Raw genomic sequence first — 19,091 nt, 5'->3', positions numbered from 1 at the left:
TGGAAAATCCCATGGATGGAGGAGCCTGGTGGGCCGCAGCCCGTGGGGTCGCTAAGAGTCGTACAAGACTCAGCAACTTCACTTTCACTTTTCACTTTCCTGCATTGGAGAAGGAAATGGCAACCCACTCCAGTGTTCTTGCCTGGAGAATCCCAGGGACGGGGGAGCCTTGTGGGCTGCCGTCTATGGGGTCGCACAGAGTCGGAAATGACTGAAGCGACTTAGCAGCAGTAGCAGCAACTCTTCACATGAAGTGGCCAAAGTACTGGAGTTTCAGCCTTAGCATCTTTCCTTCCAAAGAAATCCCAGGGCTGATCTCCTTCAGAATGGACTGGTTGGATCTCCTTGCAGTCCAAGGGACCATCAAGAGTCTTCTCCAACACCACAGTTCAAAAGAAAAACATGTTTTAAAATAGTCTTCATTACACACTTACATGACCATGTTTAATGAGAAACCTGGTGTGGACAGAATGACTCTGATTTGACCAATAAGCCTTTGTGATTGAGCCTTTTTTTCACAGACTTCACCTCCCACCGTTTACACTGATACAGAATTATTACCCAAAGTCCATAGTTTACATTAGGGTTCACTCTTGGTGTTTATACATTCTTTGAAAGTGTCTCAGTCATGTCCGACTCTTTACATCCCCAGTGGACTATATAGTCCATGGAATTCTCCAGGCCAGAATACTGGAGTGGGTGGCTGTTCCGTTCTCCAGGGGATCTTCCCATACATTCTTTGGGTTTTGACAAATATATAATGACGTGTATCACCATTATAGTATCATACAGAATAGTTTCTCTGCCCTAAAAATCCTCAGTGCTTTGCCACTACATCCCTCCCTCTTCCACTGATCTTTTTACTGTCTCCATCGTTTTGCCTTTTCCCATTGTTTTGTGTCATGTGGAATCATACAATACATTTCATATTGGCTTCTTTCACTTTGTAATGTACATTTAAATTTTTTCCATGTCTGTTCATGGCTTGATAGCTGATTTCTTTTTCTTTCTTTTGTTTAAATTGTGGTTAAAAAAACATAAAATTTACTCTCTTAACCATTTTTTTTCTCTTAACCATTAAGTGTAATGTTAACTGTATTTATATTCTTGTGTAACAGATCTCTAAAATAGTTTCATCTTGTAAAACTAAAATTCTGTAATAATTGAACAATTCCCCAGATCTCCCTCCAGCCCCTGACAACTACCATTTTACTTTCTATTTCCATAATTTTGACTACTCTAGATATCTCATCTAAGTGGAGTCACATAATATTTGTTCTTTTCAGTGGCTTATTTCACTCAGCCTAATGTCCTCAAGTTTCATCCATGTTGTAACATGTAATAAAATTTGCTTCTTTATTCCATTGTGTGTGTGTGTGTGTGTGTGTGTATATATAAATAAAACATGTTTCCTTTATCCATTTTTCTGCCTAATGGACATTTGAGCTACATGCACCTCTTGGCTTTTGTGAATACTGCTGCAGTGAATATAGGTGTACACCTATCTCTTTAAGATGATGCTTTTGATTCTTTTAGGAATATACCTGGAAATAGGAGAGGCCTTTCTCTTTGACTAGAAACTTTTGTCTTTGAACTTCCTGGTCTAAACATAGATCCCTCTCCCCTCTCACTCTGTATATCTTTATCCTATCCAATTCTTCTTACTAATACTTAACTTTATATTATAATTTATGTATTTTTCTCTCAGTAGTAGACTGTTAGTTCCATGAGATTAAGAACTTTGTTTTATCCACTGTTTTATCTTTAGAACTCATATTTAATGCCTGTAACATAGTTCAGTGCAATCGCTCAGTCCTGTCCAACTCTTTGCAACCCACGGACTGCAGCATGCCAGGCTTCCCTGTCCATCACCAACTTCCGGAGCTTACTCAAACTCATGTCCATCCAGTTGGTGATACTATCCAACCATCTCCTCCTCTGTTGTCCTCTTCTCCTCCTGCCTTCAATCTTTCCCAGAATAGGGGTTTTTCAAATGAGTCAGCTCTTCACATCAGGGGACCAAAGTATTGGAGTTTCAGCTTCAGCATCAGTCCTTCCAATGAATATTCAGGACTGATTTCCTTTAGGATGGACAGGTTTGATCTCCTTGCAGTCCAAGGGACTCTCAAGAGTCTTCTCCAACACCACAGTTCAAATGCAAAAGCGTCAATTCTTCAGCTCTCAACTTTTCTTTATAGTCCAACTCTCACATCCATACATGACTACTGGAAAAACCATAGCTTTGGCTACACAGACCTTTGTCAGCAAAGCAATGTCTCTGCTTTTTAATATGCTGTCTGGGTTGGTCGTAGCTTTTCTTCCAAGGAGCAAGCGTCTTTTAATTTCATGGCTGCAGTCACCATCTGCAGTGATTTTGAAGCCCAAGGAAATAAAGTCTCTCACTGTTGCCATTGTTTCCCATCTATTTGCCGTGAACTCATAATCTTAGTTTTTTGAATGTTGAGTTTTAAGCCAACTTTTTCCCTCTCCTCTTTCACTTTCGTCAAGAGGCTAGTTCTTCTTCACTTTCTGCCATGAGGGTGGTGTCATCTGCATATTTGAGGTTATTGATATTTCTCCTGGAAATCTTGATTCCAGCTTGTGCTTCATCCAGCCCTGCATTTCACATGATGTACTCTGCACGTGAGTTAAACAGGATGGCAATATACATCCTTGACGTATTCCTTTGCCAATTTGGAATCAATCTGTTATTCCATGTCCATGTCTAACTGTTTCTTCTTGACCTGCATACAGGTTTCTCAGGAGGCAGGTAAGGTGGTCTGGTATTCTCATCTCTCTAAGAAATTTTCACAGTTTGTTGTGATCCACAGTCAAAGGCTTTGGCATAGTCAAACCAGGAATCAAACCTGGGTCTCCCACACTGTGGGCAGACTCTTTACCATCTGAGCCACCAGGGAAGCCCCTTAAACATAGTAGGTACTTCATAATAAAAATGGAAAAGATGAATAAATTGGATAAAGTGGAAAATTTATAGTAAATGTGCCTGTATTTAAATATCTTTTTTTGTCGTTGTTTTTCTCATTTTTTTCTCTTCCCCTTTCTATTTTCAGAATATGAGTGATGCTATGGCAGTGTTGCACAAACTACAGACAGGCTTGGATGTAAATGTAAAATTCACTGGTGTTCGAGTGTTTGAATATACACCAGAATGCATAGTATTTGATCTTCTTGATATTCCTTTGTATCATGGATGGTTAGTGGACCCTCAGGTAAGTACAAAATCTTAAATTATATGAACACAAATATAGTAAAAATTTATTAATTTGGCAAAGGAATCTAGGTTTACATTTTCTGATATTTATATTTTTGTGTTTTTACATGGAATTAGCCACATTGTGAGGTTAAGAGCACAGTCCCCTAGACTGCTAAATCTGCTCAAGACTTCTGACTATAATTTCATGGAGTTAGAGGCCAGCTACAGAGCTGAGTGCACATCCTCAGCAACACCTGTTATTGTCTATGTTTTTGATTATAGCCATCCTAGTAGGTGTAAATTGTCTCTCACTTGTGGATTTGTTTGCATTTCTCTAATGATTAATGTTGTTGATTATCTTTCCATGTGCTTATTAGCCATTTGTATATCTTTAGAGAAATATCTGCAAGTCTCTTGGCCATTTTTAATTGGGCTATTTGTCTTTTTGTTACTGGGTTCTAAGAGTTTTTTCTGTATTTATAATATATAAAGTATGTAAGTATAAAGTATATACTTTTAGTGCTTACATTTAGGAGTTTGATACATTTTGAGTTGATTTGTGTATGTGGTTTGGGGAAGGAATCCAACATTCTTTGGCATGTGGATGTTCAGTTGTCTCAGTCTCATTTGTTGAAAAGATTATTCTTCCCCACAGTGAATTGTCTTGGCACTCAGAATGATCTTTGTGAAATAAACCCTCCCCTTTATCCCTGCACCCTACTCCTTTCATCAGAAGCCTCCATTGTAACTAGAATAAGATACAAAATCTTTTTTTTTTTTTTCAATTTTTATTAGAGTATAGTTGATTTACAGTCTTGTGTTAGTTTCAGGTTTACAGGGATGTGTAGTCAGTTATACGTATATCTGCTCCTTGTTAGATTCTTTTCCCATATAGGCCATTATAGAGTACTGAATAGAGTTCTTTATACTATACAGCAGGCCCTTATTACTAATTTATTTATATAAAGTAGTGTACATATGTCAGTCTCTCAGTCTCCCTATTAATCCCTCCTTCCCCTTCCAGCCCTGGTAATCATGAGTTTGTTTCCTACATCTGTGACTCTCTTTCTGTTTTGTAAATAAGTCAATTTGCACCATTTTTTTTTAGATTCCATGTATAAGTGATATCATATATCTTTCTCTATCTGACTTACTTCACTTAATATGGCAATCTCTGGGTTCATTCATGTTGCTGCAGATGGCATTATTTCATTCTTTATATAAGATATAAAATCTTTATTAGAATTTTTATGATACACTGCATAATCTAAACTCTGCCTCATGTCCAACTTCGCCTCTTATATAATTCTCTCACCTCTTTACTGGCCTCCAACAACACCAGCTGCCTTGCTATTTTTGAGATATACAGAGTCGTTTCTAGCTCAGGTTTTTGTACTAGCTGATTGCCCACTGTGGAACACTGTTTTCCTGCCCTAACACATTGTTCTCCCAGATCTTTCCATTTCTGGTCTCATTATCCAGGTCTTAGATCAAATATCATCTTGTTAGAGAGGCCTTCCCTTGTTGAAGTTAGTCACCCTCCTTTTCCCAATTCATTATCTAGAACTGTTTATTTACTTGATTGACTGTCATCTCCCAGTAAAGTGTATGTTTTGTGAAGGCTAGGCTCTTATTGTTAAGAACAGTGCCTGGCACATAGTAGATTCTCAGTAAATATTAACTGATGAAACATTCATGCTTGTACTACCTACAGAGACAGAGAGATCATATAGCAAAGATTTGGTAGTGTTTCTTCATCCCTGTCCTTTGGTAAAGATAACTGGTATTTCTGAGCAGTGAAAGGCTTGCTGTAAGCAGACATCTGTTTATTTATTTTGGCACTCTGACTCTTGAGAACATCACTGAAAAGTCTAAACATGTCCAGCATCTGAATCCTCCAAGGTAAATCATGTCCTGGCAAATGGCAGTGCCAGGTAGCCTAGATTCTTGACAAAAATGAACTTAGGGCCTAAGGAACTTAATCAACTGGATTCAAATCATCCCTCTGACTGTATAGCTGCATATTGTCTGGCAAACAGTTGAATTCATATGCTTAAAGAAAAGTATACTCTAAAAAAAAAAAAAAGAAAAGTATACTCTAATGTAGGATACAAATTGTTCATCAGATTTTTCTGGTCTGCACAAAGCTGTGCTTTTTATCTATTTTTACTTACTTGTTTCATGACTGAAGGATTCTAATGCTGAGAAAGAAAAAAGAACAAGGTAAAAGCTTAAAATCCATAGGCTTCTGTGAAATATCTCTTCGCACTGGCTGATTCTTTCTATTCTTTGAATATGTGTACTGCAAATAATTATCTTGCAATAAATGTGATTCTCTGGATGGTTCAGTTCAGTCGCTCAGCCGTGTCCGACTCTTTTTGACCGCATAAATTGAGCACGCCAGGCTTCCCTGTCCATCACCAGCTCCCGGAGTTTACCCAAACTCAACTGCATCGAGTTGGTGATGCCATCCAGCCTACTCGTCCTCTGTCGTCCCCTTCTCCTCCTGCCCCCAATCCCTCCCAGCATCAGGGTCTTCTCCAATGAGTCAACTCTTTGCATGAGGTAGCCAAAGTACTGGAGTTTCAGCTTTAGCATCAGGCCTTCCAAAGAACATCCAGGACTGATCTCCTTTAGGATGGACTGGTTGGACCTCCTTGCAGTCCAAGGGACTCTCAAGAGTCTTCTCCAACACCACAGTTCAAAAGCATCAATTCTTCGGCATTCAGCTTTCTTCACAGTCCAATTCTCACATCCATACATGACCACTGAAAAACCATAGCCTTGACTAGATGGACCTTTATTGGCAAAGTAATGTCTCTATTTTTTGGTTGGTCATAACCTTCCTTCCAAGGAGTAAGCGTCTTTTAATTTCATGGCTGTAATCACCATCTGCAGTGATTTTGAAGCCCCCCAAAACAAAGTCTTTCACTGTTTCCCCGTCTATTTCCCATGGAGTGTTGGGACCAGATGCCATGATCTTAGTTTTCTGAATGTTGAGCTTTAAGCCAACTTTTTCACTCTCCACTTTCACTTGCATCAAGAGGCTTTTTAGTTCCTCTTCACTTTCTGCCATAAGGGTGGTGTCATCTGCATATCTGAGGTTATTGATATTTCTCCTGGAAATCTTGATTCCAGCTTGTGTTTCCTCCAGCCCAGCATTTCTCATGATGTACTCTGCATATAAGTTAAATAAGCAGGGTGACAGTATACAGCCTTGATGTACTCCTTTTCCTATTTGGAACCAGTCTGTTGTTCCATGTCCAGTTCTAACTGGTGCTTCCTGTCAGGAGGTCAGGTGGTCTGGTATTCCCATCTCTTTCAGAATTTTCCACAGTTTCTTGTGATCCACACAGTCAAAGGCTTTGGCATAGTCAATAAAGCAGAAATAGATGTTTTTCTGGAACTCTCTGGCTTTTTCCATGATCCAGCGGATGTTGGCAATTTCATCTCTGGTGCCTCTGCCTTTTCTGAAAACAGCTTGAACATCTGGAAGTTCACGGTTCACGTATTGCTGAAGCCTGGCTTGGAGAATTTTGAGCACTACTTTACTAGCGTGTGAGATGAGTGCAATTGTGCAGTAGTTTGAGCATTCTTTGGCATTGCCTTTCTTTGGGATTGGAATGAAAACTGACCTTTTCCAGTCCTGTGGCCACTGCTGAGTTTTCCAAATTTGCTGGCATATTGAGTGCATCACTTTCACAGCATCATCTTTCAGGATTTGAAATAGCTCAACTGAAATTCCGTCACCTCCACTAGCTTTGTTCGTGGTGATGCTTCCTAAGGCCCACTTGACTTCACATTCCAGGATGTCTGGCTCTAGGTGAGTGATCACACCATCATGATTATCTGGGTCATGAAGCTCTTTTTTCTACAGTTCTTCTGTGTATTCTTGCCACCTGTTCTTAATATCTTCTGCTTCTGTTAGGTCCATACCATTTCTGTCCTTTATCGATCCCATCTTTGCATGAAATGTTCCCTTGGTATATTTAATTTTCTTGAAGAGATCTCTAGTCTTTCCCATTCTGTTGTTTTCCTCTATTTCTTTGCATTGATCGCTGAGGAAGGCTTTCTTATCTCTCCTTGCTATTCTTTGGAACTCTGCATTCGAATGGAAATATCTTTCCTTTTCTCCTTTGCTTTTCGCTTCTCTTCTTTTCACAGCTATTTGCAAGGCCTCCTCAGACAGCCATTTTGCTTTTTTGCATTTCTTTTCCATGGGGATGGTCTTGATCCCTGTCTCCTGTACAATGTCATGAACCTTCGTCCATACTTCATCAGGCACTCTGTCTATCAGATCTAGTCCCTTAAATCTATTTCTCACTTCCACTGTATAATCATAAGGGATTTGATTTAGGTCATACCTGAATGGTCTAGTGGTTTTCTCCATTTTCTTCAATTTCAGTCTGAATTTGGCAATAAGGAGTTCATGATCTGAGCCACAGTCAGCTCCTGGTCTTGTTTTTGTTGACTGTGTAGAGCTTCTCCATCTTTGGCTGCAAAGAATATAATCAGTCTGATTTTGGTGTTGACCATCTGGTGATGTCTATGTGTAGAGTCTTCTCTTGTGTTGTTGGAAGAGGGTGTTTGCTATGACCAGTGCATTCTCTTGGCAAAACTCTATTAGCCTTTGTTTGCCCTGCTTCATTCCGTACTCCAAGGCCAAATTTGCCTTTTACTCCAGGTGTTTCTTGACTTCCTACTTTTGCATTCCAGTCCCTTGTAATGAAAAGGACATCTTTTTTGGGTGTTAGTTCTAAAAGGTCTTGTAGGTCTTCATAGAACTGTGCAGCTTCTTCAGCGTTACTGGTTGGGGCATAGGCTTGGATCACTGTGATATTAATGGTTTGCCTTGGAAACGAAAAGAGATCGTTCTGTTGTTTTTGAGATTGCGTCCAGGTACTGCATTTCAGACTCTTTTGTTGACCATGATGGCTACTCTATTTCTTCTAAGGGATTCCTGCCCACGGTAGTAGATATAATGGTCATCTGAGTTAAATTCACCCATTCCAGTCCATTTTAGTCCCCTGATTCCTAGAATGTCGATGTTCACTCTTGCTGTCTCCTGTTTGACCACTTGCAATTTGCCTTGGTTCATGGACCTAACATTCTAGGTTCCTATGCAATATTGCTCTTTACAGCATCGGACCTTGCTTCTATCACCAGTCACAGCCACAGCTGGGTATTGTTTTTGCTTTGGCTCCATCCCTTCCTTCTTTCTGGAGTTATTTCTCCATTGATCTCCAGTAGCATATTGACACCTGCCAACCTGGGGAGTTTATCTTTCAGTGTCCTATCTTTCTGCCTTCTCATACTGTTCATGGGGTTCTCAAGGCAAGAATACTGAAGTGGTTTGCCATTCCCTTCTCCAGTGGACCACATTATGTCAGACCTCTCCACCATGACCTGACTGTCTTGGGTGGCCCCACATGGCATGGCTTAGTTTCATTGAGTTAGACAGGCTGTGGTCCGTGTGATCAGATTGGCTAGTTTTCTGTGATTATGGTTTCAGTGTCTGCCCTCTAATGCCCTCTCGCAACACCTAACCTCTTACTTGGGTTTTTCTTACCTTGGATGTGGGGTATCTCTTCACGGCTGCTCCAGCAAAGCGCAGCTGCCGCTCCTTACCTTGGACAAGGGGTATCTCCTCTCAGCCGCTGCCCCTGACCTTGGGCGTGGGGTAGCTTGTCTCAGTCGCTCCTGCGCAGTCGCAGCTTGGCGCTCTCGGTCACTGCCCCAGATGGACACTAATTCAGCCACTGAGAAGGTATTTCTCCATTACTGATAATTAATTCTTTAAATGCAACATTGGAAGCCAGATGATAGTGAAAATCATACATTCAGTGTGCTGAAAGAAGGCAAATGCTAGCCTATTTCCTGTTCCCAGAAAAATTATCTCTCAAGAATGGAGAGAAATAAAATCATTTTTAAGATTGGCTTCATCTTTTTAAAAAAAAAATTATTTATTTATTTGTCTGTGCCAAGTCTTAGATGTGGGATCTTTAGTTGCATCATGCGAACTCTTAATTGCAGCACATGGGATCTAGTTCCCTGACCAGGGATCTAACCTGGGCTCCCTTGTGTTGAGTTGCATTCTTAGCCACTGAACCACCCGGGAAGTCCCTAAAGTCATTTTTAGATTAATTGAATTAAGATAGTTTCCTGCCAGTAGACCATTATTTATGGAAATTCTGAACAAGGATTTTGAAAAGAGAGAAAGTTATCCCAGATGGAAGAGTGAGTGGAGAGAAAATAACATGATAAATTAAAATCATTGTTGATTATATTAAATAATATCATCTTTTACAGTTTAAAAACATTAGCATATGCAAAAATAATAATATAAGCTGGGAGAAGGGTAAAGTTTTCTAAAGGCCTAGAATTAATTGATCAAGAAGAGAATATTAAGTTCTAAGTTTGATATGATAAGGGTCGATATTATAGTTCTTATAACTTCTCTGTCCAATATGGTAGCCAAATATGGCTAGTTAAATTTAATTAAATATTTACTTCCTAAGTTTCGCTAGACACACTTTAAATTGCTCAGTAGCCACCTGTGACTAGTGGATTTCTTACTGGGCAACAAAGATTTAGAATATTTCCATTATTACAGCATGTGCTGATGGATAATGCTCCTTTAGAGTAACCATGAAAAGAATAGAAAACATAGTACGTAACTTCTGGATTAGTAAAAGGGGGAAGTTAAATCCAAAAAGAAGAAAGGAGAGGTAAAGAAATGTAGAGCTGATGGGAAAGAGAGAACGGTAGATTTAATATATTCAAATATATGAATAATTGTAATATCAATAGGACTAAATGCTCTAGTTAAAAGTCAATGATTCTGAGGTCAGATTAAAATATATATATTTGCTGTTACAAGAGACATATATAAAATAGTCTGAAGTTACACAGAATAATTGCAAATAAAAAAGAGATAAAAGAGATGCCATACATTGCTAATCTAAAGAAAACTGATGTACCGATAGTAATATCAGAAAGAATAGACTTTTGAGTCAAAAAGTATTACTATTGACAGAATGTTTAATTTGCTAAGAAGATATAATCATTTCAAATGTGTATGTGTCTGGAGACACCTGGAAAATAAATACTCTGATTGACTATTCCTTGAACTCAGTGGGAATCGCCACAGAGAGTAAAGGTCAGTTTTTAACAATGGAAAACAGAATTTGTATGCAACTAATAACATAAGCTCCAAGTACATAAAGCAGAATTTAATAAGAAGAAATAAATTTGTCATACTGGAAGCTTTTACAATACTTTTTACTGTAATTGATAGAAGCAGAAAAGATAACCTAATAAACATATATTCTTTTCAAAGAATTAATGAACTTTTTATTTTTGACTAATTCTAGGTTTACAGGAAAGTTGAAAAGATAGTATTCAGAATTCCCATACATTCTTCACCCAATTTCTCCTACTCTTACATGACCATAATACATGTGTCAAAACGTAGAGATTTAATGTTGATACATTACTATTAACTATATTACAGTTCTCACATTTCACTAATTTTTTCACTAATTTTTTTTGTGTTCCAGAATCCAATCCAGGGTATTATATTGCATTTTAATCATTGTATCTTCATAGTCTCCCCTTGTCTATGCTGCTTTCTCAGCCTTTCCTTGTTTTCTATGAACCTGACTATCCATTCTTTTTATGTACTAATGAAATTTATAAAACTTGACCTAATGCTGTTATAAAGCCAAGTTTCAACAAATTTATAAGGATTTAAAATAAACAAAATGTAAAATAGTCTCTGACCACAATGTAATTAATCTAGAAATCAGTAGAGAAAATCAGTAGAGACTGTTTGAGTCAAAAACTCATAATGAAACAAAGTGTATTTTAAACTACACAGCAGCTAAATCTTTATCAAAATTTGTGAGATTTAGCTAAAACAGTTTTTAAAGCCCTAAAAGTCATATATTAAGGAATAGTAAAAGACTGAAAATTAATGAGCTATATATCTATCTTAAGAGCAAAAGTATTAAAATAGAAAATATATAATAAAGAAGACTAGCAAAGCTAAAATTCTTCAAAACCGGCTTGAAGAAACACTTCAAAAAATGGATACCCAAATGACCAGTGAACATATGAACTAGTCATCAGGGAAATGCAAATTAAAATCAAAATACACACATCAGAATGACTAACATTTAGAAGTCTGACAATACTAAATGTTGGAGAAGATATGCAATATAGAGAATTTTCATTGCATGCTAATGATAATATAAACTGACTACCTCCTTTGGAAAGCAGTTGGGAGTTATCTAGTAAAGTTGAGGATAAGACTCGGGAATTTGACAAGGCAAATTTGCTAGAGAAAATCTAGATTTGTGAAACAGGATAAATGTACAAAGAACGTTCATAGCAGTGTTATTTGTCATCACCCCAAACTGAAAGCAACTTGAATATCCATCAAAAGATGAATGAATAACTGTTATATTCATACTATGGAATGCTATAGTACAATGAAAACAAAGAACAGCTTCTTATCACTATATACGATTACTTAGTATATTATATATTTGCTAAACCATCTATTTTATTCACTGCTTAGTCTTCAGTTTCTCTAATAGCACCTGGTACATAGTAGTACATAAAAGACATCCAAATGAGTTAATTGATAAAATACTAATTAATGTAGAGATTCTGCCTATGAAAAGTTGAAATCTTTGTATTGTTCATCACTAGTCTATAGAAGTACAACTGATTTTTATATATTGATCATGTATTATTCTAGGTGTATTTTTGTGGATTTCTTAGGATTGAAAATTCAGTACTTTGGAAAGACTTAATGAAGTTGAATACTAAAGATATTTGCTGTAATTAGTAAAGATGTTCCAAAAAATAATGAAAATCTAAAGAGATTATACTCTCAAACTGCTTCTTAAGGGCCTAGGTTTTCATTTTAAATAAATTAAAACTGGAAGGCATATTCTTGTGTTGTTTATATAGAATCATAGCCAAAAGAGCCACTTTCAAAGAAACAGCCTTATTTTGGCTCTGCGTCAGAAGGTTGACAAGTGAATACAGTTGTGTTTTAAGTTAACGTGAAATGTTTAAGATATGTATATAACATTTTCACAGTTCTCTGCTTTAACTTATTCAATTAACTTATCTTCAGCCAACCATTAGTACACTTGCATGATTAAGAGGCTTTTACCACCCTTAAATTTTGCAGAAATAGAGGAAATAAATTATAGCCTAAAGAAGTTGTTCTCAAACTTTGCTATACAGCAAAGGAATGAAAACTTAGATACAGCAGTGGAATGAAAACTTAGATACTTGAAAAACAACTTGAGTCTCGTAATCTTTTAACTTTTTAAAACACTCTGTTTAAAAACCACTATTCTTACTGTTACTTGTGCAAATCTGTCGGTTCTTGGTGATATTCAAGAAGATCATTTGGATATGGAAAGAAAATATTGCCCCTGTTATTTTTTATTTCATTGTATAAATTTATGTTAATATATTAATTAAGTACATGTAAATAACTTACAAATATATTTTAGGAATGGGAGTGAAATCAAAGTAAGTTGTTTAGACAGCAGAAATCTGTTTTTCTTCAATAGTCAGAGCAAAGTATAATGGAAGGAGAGTAGCAATGCCCAGTTTTATTGTTCTGTACTTTAAAACTTTGAATTTATTTTTCTGCTGTACCTTCACAGACAAAATAAGAATCATGAGGCAAATATTTTCCCTTAAGAATGTATATTAACTTTCCTTTAAGGAAGTAACATTAGTTATGTTTACTTGTATCTCCAGTATACTTTGCTAGGAACTAAGTAATAAAATGGGAAAGCCTTATTAACCCATAAATTAACATCTTTTAGATTTGCCTTGCTTTAAATACAAAACATTTGTTTTTTCAATTAAAAAAAATGAGATTTTCTTAATTCTCTTCCTGAAATAGATTACTTTTAAAATTTTAATCACTTAAATACATCTTTACAATCTTTAGAAATAAAGTTGTATATAATAATTCCATTTTATAATTTTTTGCATAATTGAAATATAGCTAAGCAGTATTTTTCATACTATGCTATAGTGAGCTATAAACAAATTTGAAAACTGTTGGGTGTTGATTTTAGTGATGATTTTTTTTCATCAGTAATAGTTTTTAATTTAGTATTGTATTAGAATAAAACTCTCAAGAGTGATGTAAGTTTTTTTGTAACTGTTTTTATAATAACTTTATCATGATTAGTGAGACAGTCATTTGTTTTCTAGATTGATGACATTGTAAAAGCTGTTGGTAACTGCAGCTACAACCAGCTAGTGGAGAAGATCATCTCTTGTAAGCAGTCAGAAAATAGTGAGCTGGTTAGTGAAGGTGGGTGAGTGCTGCTAATACCTGATTTATTCTTGGCAGAATAACTTGTCTTATAATTTAATATCTTTTAAATGTCTTAAATACAACTTCTAAAAATAAAAGTGATGCTACCTGTGGGAATTAAAAGAAGTAATTATTTAAAAAAGAGAAGTAATTATTCATAAAGGTGCCAGTGAAAGGTTTTTTCTAGAACGCTTTTTACTTGCCTTGTAAAATCAGGCCTGGATTCTAATAAAAGTCTTTGGAATCACTTGGCTATCTTTGATATGGCCAATTACCAGGGGTTACTGATAATTGCTCTTTTAAAAAAGGGTTAATATTTGGGAGTACTGAGGGAACTTTATAATTCATCCTGAACACTTTAGTTGACTGAGTGAGATGTGTGTTATGGTACTCATGTTCATTTTGGTAGAGCTCTGCCTTATATTTCAGTACAATATAGTATGTTAAAGTTCTGTTCTGGATCAGAGTACACTTTTGATCATCAGTTTTCCTAATTCTTAACTAAAAGTAAGTATTGTTAAATTCATCAATATAGAAATGATTTATTTTTTCTTTTTTAAAAACTGTGTTCCAGTCAGTGAAGGGAAGAGCAGATTTGAAACCAAAATGCTGTCAGGAACCATAGCATTTGGTATAATTTCCCCAACACCCACTTCAGTTTTTCATAAATATACACAAATACTAAGTCTCCTATTCTCGGGTTGAAGGATTAACAGAAGAAAGAGAAATAGTGAAAAGTAGGTGATAAGCTTCATCTTTCTGTCTCAGACACAGTTCTTTCACATGAAGTATAATAAAAATCTATTATAATCACTACATGTTAAAAAATTAAAGCCAAGTGACTACAAGAGTACCTAACAACATATGAAAGAAGATATGTAAGTGAATCTCAAACTATATTGGTTAATAAGAACCCAACTAATTATTGCTAAATTATCTAGGCATAAATATTCAGGGATATTGATGATTGATTTGTGTGACACCTCTTTCACTACAGCCTAAGGCAGCAAAGTTTAAATTTTAGGAGAGAGAGGAGCAAGAAAAGTTGTCACAAAAAATGTCTTCCCTTAGTTAACAAAATTCCACTCACTAGAAGATTCCATTCTTTATCCATGCTCTGTAAATATTCTTAGAAAGCAGGCTACAAAGAAATTATCTCTGTGGATTCCTACTTTCTCAGTAACTTTCAGTATGTTATTCAATAATAATTGAGAGAACAATTGGATCTAGAAAGTGTTAACAGATACAATGATAGCCAATAAGTGATATTTGGATGAATATATTTATGAGGTAAGAAACTATAGGAAACACTATTAATGGCATTTTCACCAAGTGAGGCTGCATTGTAACATGGGTACCACTTATTACACTTGCAGAATGAACAGCAACTGAAAAACAGTCCTTCATCACTAAAGTGGTTTTACAACTATTCAATATTATTATTTCTCTAGCATTGATTTCTGGGATATTGAAAAAGGTAGCTAATTTGTATAATATTGATAACTTGAGAAGAACATCTTGGTAAAAATAAAAAGGAATCTTCCTCTTTAGCAGTACAGAATTTCCAGGTAATATATACCAACCTGATTAATTCCTTGATATATAAATTTTGTAATGGTGAAATTGTGCTTATCAGATTTCCATTTCAAAGAAAAATTGTATATGGAATTCAGTACAATTAAAAAGCTCAACTAGTTTTTTGTTTATAAGAAATTACAAATATGTAGTCTGATTGAAATAAGTATTCAATCCCAATGGCTGCATGTATAAAGGCACTATAACATCAGTAATGAAATGAAAGACCACGATGGACCTTTTTACTTATTTAATGTAGCAGTTAGCTTTTTTCCATTTTCTTCACCATATTTTCTTGGGTATGTTATTCAGCTGAAGAAGTCTGCTTTCTTTTTCTATTTAGCCTTACAACTGTAACTTTCCTTCTGAATCATAAATTATCCCAAAATGTTTTATTATTTCTAATCCTGTATTAAAAATTATTGAACTTTGGCCTTAGATGGTAACTGCTTATTTTTTTTTAATTCAAAAGTTTCATTTCCATAAGATGCAGAATACAAGAAATGCTTTTACTATCATTCTTTTTTGATGAAAAAGAAATATTATTTAGTGATTGGTCAAATAGAATTAGACATTCTTTCAACTTCTTTTGGAAAATATTTGTTTTCTTCTGATGGCAGTATCTCATAAGTAAAAGTTCAGAACTTTTCGTGTACATAGAATATTTGTTATTTGCTGCCTCTTTTGGATGTTAATATTTTTTTGATTCAAGTTATAATGATGGGTTGTAGCATGGCAGCAAAAATCAGCAAGGAAAAAACTAACTCAGTACTAGCTGCCAAACTCCACAGAGTTTGTCATTAATTCCAGGTGCTCTCTCAGGAATAATTTCTTTAACAACTGTTTCTAGATTAAAAAAAAAAAAAAAAGCTTAAAGGAAATTTTTCTAGCATATTCACTTAGCCAAGTACCTATTGAGCCCTTATTATGTGCCATAAACACTGAAGGTTATAGTTTGAGTTCATATTATTTTTGATTAAATAATATTGATTTCCTTTTGTTTTTCTTTCTCTTTCGTTTTGAAAAAACTCCAACCCATGAAGTTGGAAGAGCACAATGAATATGTGCATATGTACATACATATATATGTTTCATCTAAATTCACAAATTACTAATATATTCAAGTTTTACTTTCTTTCTGTATTCACACACACACACAATTTCTTTCCTAAATCATGTAATAATTAATTGCAAATATTATAAAACTATCCATTAGCTCCCCAGTATTTGTCTTCTAAGAACAGAGAATGTTCCTCTGTAATCACAATACAGTTATCTCAGGAAATTTAGCATTGATACACTACCAGTATCTAACTTACTATTTATTTTCAAAATTCCCCAGTTATCCCAATAATGCCCCTTATAACTTTTAAGATTTTTCAATATAGGCTTCAATCAGGTATCATTTAATTATCATACCAACTTAGTCTCCTGTAATTTAGAACAGATCTCTATTTTTCTTTTTGGTCTTTTGTGGTATTTAATTTTCTTTATAATCCAGCCTAACTGTTTTATAAAATAGTCCTCAATTTTGATTCATTTGATTGTTTCCTCCTAAGTAGACTTGTGTTAAATATTTTCAGTGGGGTTACCACATAGGTGACATTGTGTCTTTCCTAGTACCTCAAATCGAGTGGCACATCATGTCTGACTATCCCATTGTTGGTGATGTTCAAATTTAATTAAGGTGATATTTACCAGATTTTTTTATTGAAAAGATGCCCTTTGCCATTTGTAATTAATAAATAATCGCTGATATTATGCTTTGAAACTCCATAAGTTGTTTAGCTATGAAAAGTTAAAACTAGATTAAGCTTTTGAATATGTCACTGTTTGTAAGTTGGTAGAAGAATTAGGAAACATTTATCTAAATCTAAATTAAGCTATGCTCTGTGGTTCAGGGAGAAATAAAGTTCAGTTTACATTTATAATGCAATAAATTTGCATTTATAATGCAGTAAATTTTTTAACTTAATACCAGTTAAGTTCCAGTCTTCACCTTGCCATAACTAGTTTTATGTCCTTAAGCAAATTGCTTCTCTCTAAATCCATGTCCTGATTGCTAGAAACAAATAGCTGAGAAAGACTATTCTAGGGTTAAATTTTGGAATTTCATATATGAAAGTAATGTTGTGCTATAGCTCCACTGAATTTTTGTATCTTTTTGAAACGGTTTTATAGAGAGGATGTTGTGTGAGTGTGGTAATGGAAGGGACATTTAGAAACATCTTTCTGAAAGAAGTGTTTAATTACATGGATATTCTAACAGCAATGGTACTTCTCAGAGATATATACTTACATTATAAATGTTAGATAATAGTAAGTGCTTTAGTATATGACTAATACGTTTCACTCAGTAACTTAGTACTTAGCAAAGTAATGATAATAATTAAGGGGAATCTTATTTCTAAATGTATAAAACCCAAGAAGTTGCAGATGTGCTATAAGTTTCCTTTGGCTGTGGCTTTCTGTATAACTTTTTGCACTTCCCCTCCTACCTTACCAATTCCTTGGAATAGCATGGTATATTGATTACTTTTTACAACCGGTTTGTAGCTGGAAGTGCTATGGTTTGACGCTGAAAATGAGGGACGGGCCCTGTCAACTATAAATTGACACTTGCCTGTCAACTACAAATTGGCACTTGCTGAGAGCATTTGCCAGCAAGTGAAGAACAACAACAAGGGCATTTGCCATCTGTCTGTGCTGCTGCAGCTGCTGACCTTTGACACTCCCTGAAGGGAATTCATTGTGGAGAGTGAGGCACTCTGTGCTCCAGGAAACTGGTGTAACAGGTCTTTAGATAGTAAGATATTTTCAGGAATGATTTCATGATCCCAATCTTTGCATCTCCTCATATCTAGAAAAGCACTAAATCCCTTCATGGTGACATCAGCTCCTTGTGACTAGCAGAAAACCTTTTGTAAAATGAGTGCTTGATTGCATTGAACTCCCCCTTCACCAAAATATTATTACCTTCCTCCACTAGCTCTTTGGACCAGTCACTCAGAGCTATCTGAGGTGCTGTCTCTTGGGCTGCAGTCCTCATTTTGCCCCAAATAAAACTTAACTCAAAATTCTAAAAAGTAAATAAAAGTAAGGGATGATAAGGGAGTGGAATAAACCTATATTATACAGCTGCCTCTGGCCCTACCAAGTTTCTACCAACTTTTTTTTCAATTTTTTGTTGAGGTGTCAGTTTCTTAACACAGATTCATCTTTACTCCCAGTATCTGCACTTCCCTGCTCACTTATAAAACTTTTTAGAGCATTCTCTTCCCCTCCATTCCTTTTTAAAGAAAGGGAGCAAAGAAGAAAGGAAGAAAAAGAAGGAAAGAGAGAAATACAGGCTTTTAAAATATTTATACAATTGACTTTCATTATTACTGAAAGTTATGTCCTGTAAAGTTGCTGTGAACACTGAATTAGCCAATACCAAACCACTACTCTCAAACAAAACAGAAGATTAGGTAGCTGTGAGCTTCTGGTCACATTTTCATCAGCTTGTCAAGAGATAACCTTGTTTTTTGTGTGTGTTTCTGTTTCGAGACACCTCTGTTGACTCATAAACATTAAACTCATAGCCAACAGCCTTGTAACTCTTGCCTGACCGAAGCTGTAAAAAATATGTATTGTCTTCATAAGGCACATCACAACCTTTGTGTGCTTAGGAACACTAACTTCAACATTATACTTAGGAACCATTTTACACATTAAAAATCACCCCAAAAAGCACAAAAATTTCACAAAATGTGAAAAGTGTGGCATTAAATAGAACATGAAAATGACACTTCTTCACAGTATGAGAGCTGAAACAAGAAGGCATAGTGTTGCTTATTTTGTCTTCAGTGGGGAATGTGCATATTGGGTAACTCAATTTTTTTGATATTTTGTACATACTTAGGGATGCAATAAGTATTTATTTTTGGAGTTATAAATTTT

At 35.5% G+C, this 19,091-nt stretch overlaps 1 protein-coding gene across 2 annotated transcripts in view; it reads left to right on the top strand.

Moving 5' to 3' along the window:
* The window catches only part of MINDY2 (MINDY lysine 48 deubiquitinase 2), an 85,445-nt gene that overhangs the window by 33,292 nt on the left and 33,062 nt on the right, over positions 1-19,091 (top strand). The window contains exons 4-5 of one of the 2 annotated variants that reach the window (XM_019968759.2): positions 3,072-3,230; positions 13,469-13,571. In XM_019968759.2, the coding sequence (XP_019824318.2) occupies positions 3,072-3,230; positions 13,469-13,571 (262 nt within the window). The remainder of the gene's footprint in view (positions 1-3,071; positions 3,231-13,468; positions 13,572-19,091) is intronic. The other variant, XM_070797489.1, reaches the window with a different exon arrangement.

The sequence above is a fragment of the Bos indicus genome, chromosome 10 (assembly GCF_029378745.1).
Source record: "Bos indicus isolate NIAB-ARS_2022 breed Sahiwal x Tharparkar chromosome 10, NIAB-ARS_B.indTharparkar_mat_pri_1.0, whole genome shotgun sequence".
Classification (NCBI taxonomy): Eukaryota; Metazoa; Chordata; class Mammalia; order Artiodactyla; family Bovidae; genus Bos; species Bos indicus.
The sequence above is the reverse complement of the archived record's forward strand: the minus strand, read 5'-3'. Positions and strand labels throughout refer to the sequence as shown.